The 1,955-nt window shown below is 49.4% G+C and overlaps 1 protein-coding gene across 1 annotated transcript in view; it reads left to right on the top strand.

The window, feature by feature from the left end:
- The window catches only part of MYRIP (myosin VIIA and Rab interacting protein), a 295,832-nt gene that overhangs the window by 169,781 nt on the left and 124,096 nt on the right, over positions 1 to 1,955 (top strand). The window contains exons 5-6 of the mRNA XM_006893071.1: positions 1,087 to 1,184; positions 1,462 to 1,542. Of these exons, the coding sequence (XP_006893133.1) occupies positions 1,087 to 1,184; positions 1,462 to 1,542 (179 nt within the window). The remainder of the gene's footprint in view (positions 1 to 1,086; positions 1,185 to 1,461; positions 1,543 to 1,955) is intronic.

The following is a 1,955-nucleotide window of genomic DNA, read 5'->3' as shown; positions in this document are numbered from 1 at the left end:
GATGTCAGTCCCGTTTTACAGCAGTGGCCCTATGCAATATTTGTCCTTTTCTGACTGAGATATTTCCCTCTGCATAATGTCCTCCATGGTCACCCATTTTGCATAATATTTCATGAGTTCCTTGTTTTTCAAGGCTGCATAGTATTCCATTGTGTGAATATACCAGAGCTTCTCCAGTCATTCATTTGTTGATGAGCATTTGGGTTGTTTCCAGCTCTTTGCTATTGCCAACAAAGCCGCAGTAAACATGGGTGTGCATTTGAGCAAGTTTTAAAACCTCCCTTTGCATCCCTTGGCTTATAACACCTATCACTGCATTGTTGTCAGGACTGTGATTGTAATGTGAAACTCATCATAGGGCCAAGTGCATGGTCAGACTCATTGAGGTTGGCCAGTGGTGATGTTGCCACTGGTTTAGAGTCTAAAAAAAAATATAGTAAATCATAGACATAGCCAAAGACCTTCAGGACATTTGATAACTTTCATTCCCACTGTCACAATGATATATACACTCAGTGAAGCACACGGGGAGAGAGTAGATGAGGAACTGGGTGCCTCCTTTTATTAAATTCTGTTTTCTTCAATGGTCCGGGTGCCTGGTGCTGCATTGAGGGTTAGGGTGCGATAAGGAATATAATCAAGTCTTGCTCCGAGACTCACCGGTGAGTTGGGGGAAGGAGATGGAGCCTCTCTGGTGTCCGTGTGAACAGGCCCACCAGCTGTGGGCGCACCTGGAGTGGATGTCAAGCCAGAGTTGGGGAGGGGGGTGATGGAGCAAGGTTGAGGAGGGAGGAATCTGACGTTTTTCAGTAGAGGAACCTGTGGGCCAAGTTCAAGGTCCCAGGAACCAGCTTGTTAATAGCGCCGTGGGTAGAGATGGTCCCTTTCAAGTAACTTGTGCTGGGCACAGCGTTTGAATGACAAGCAGAAGGCAATGAGACAGATAAAGGGAACTTCTGTGCCAGCGTCCACAGCGCAGAAGGTACCTGAGAGCCACTGAGGGGCGTGAGCATAAAAGCTGTATGTGGTGCAGTGGTTTTTATGTGTCATTTTCAGAAAGTGGCCTGTGTTCTGTTTCTCGTCTAGGACACAGCATGATGGACACCTTGGCCGTTGCATTACGCGTGGCTGAAGAGGCCATTGAAGAAGCAATCTGCAAAGCAGAGGCCTGTGGGGACAGTCTGGTAGGTGCCCCCTTCTCATCTCTGCGGGGCCTGTGTGTTGGGGTCCTGCCACTGAGAGAAAGCCCAGGTCTTAGGACATCAGCAGCAGCACAGCCACGCTTGAAAAGGGCAGTGCCACCTGCCCCAACATGTGTGGTCAGGAGACTTGGTTGGCCCCGAGAACATAGCCACCAGATCACCTTCAACCTCCCCGGCCACCAGGTCACCTTCAACCTCCCTGGCCATCAAGTCACCTTTGACCTCCCCAGCCATTACAGCTATTGTGTCCCCTCCACAGGACAAGCAGAACGAGGCCAGTTACCTGCGTGACCACAAGGAGGAGCTGACAGAGGAGCTGGCCACAACTATCCTGCAGAAGGTAGGTGGCGCTGGCGGCCCAGCTGCGGCAACTTACCTCCAGGACCCAGAACGAGAGAGCAGACACTGGGGTACCCAGACGCTGTCTCCTCTGTGCTTGCCCCCTTACGCCTTGGTGTCTTGGGGACTATTTCTAAGGAGTATGCATTGATTTCCTTAGGGACTGAGCCAGTGGTTCAGGGCTCAATATTAACTTGGCTTCTCACTGACTTCCTGTTCCTGAAGACTTACTGTGTGTGGTGTGTGGTGTGTGGGTGCATGTATGTACTATCCCTTCCCCATACTTCTGATACTGACCAGGCTTTTCAGTCACCCACACTTTCATGCCCCAAGCTGCCCTTTTAAGTGATGGTATCACTACTTTAATGATATGTTTTTAAAATTATATATATCACTGGTATTATTATTTACTTT

The sequence above is a fragment of the Elephantulus edwardii genome, unplaced genomic scaffold (assembly GCF_000299155.1).
Source record: "Elephantulus edwardii isolate Elephantulus edwardi_28Jun2011 unplaced genomic scaffold, EleEdw1.0 scaffold00121, whole genome shotgun sequence".
Classification (NCBI taxonomy): Eukaryota; Metazoa; Chordata; class Mammalia; order Macroscelidea; family Macroscelididae; genus Elephantulus; species Elephantulus edwardii.
The sequence above is the reverse complement of the archived record's forward strand: the minus strand, read 5'-3'. Positions and strand labels throughout refer to the sequence as shown.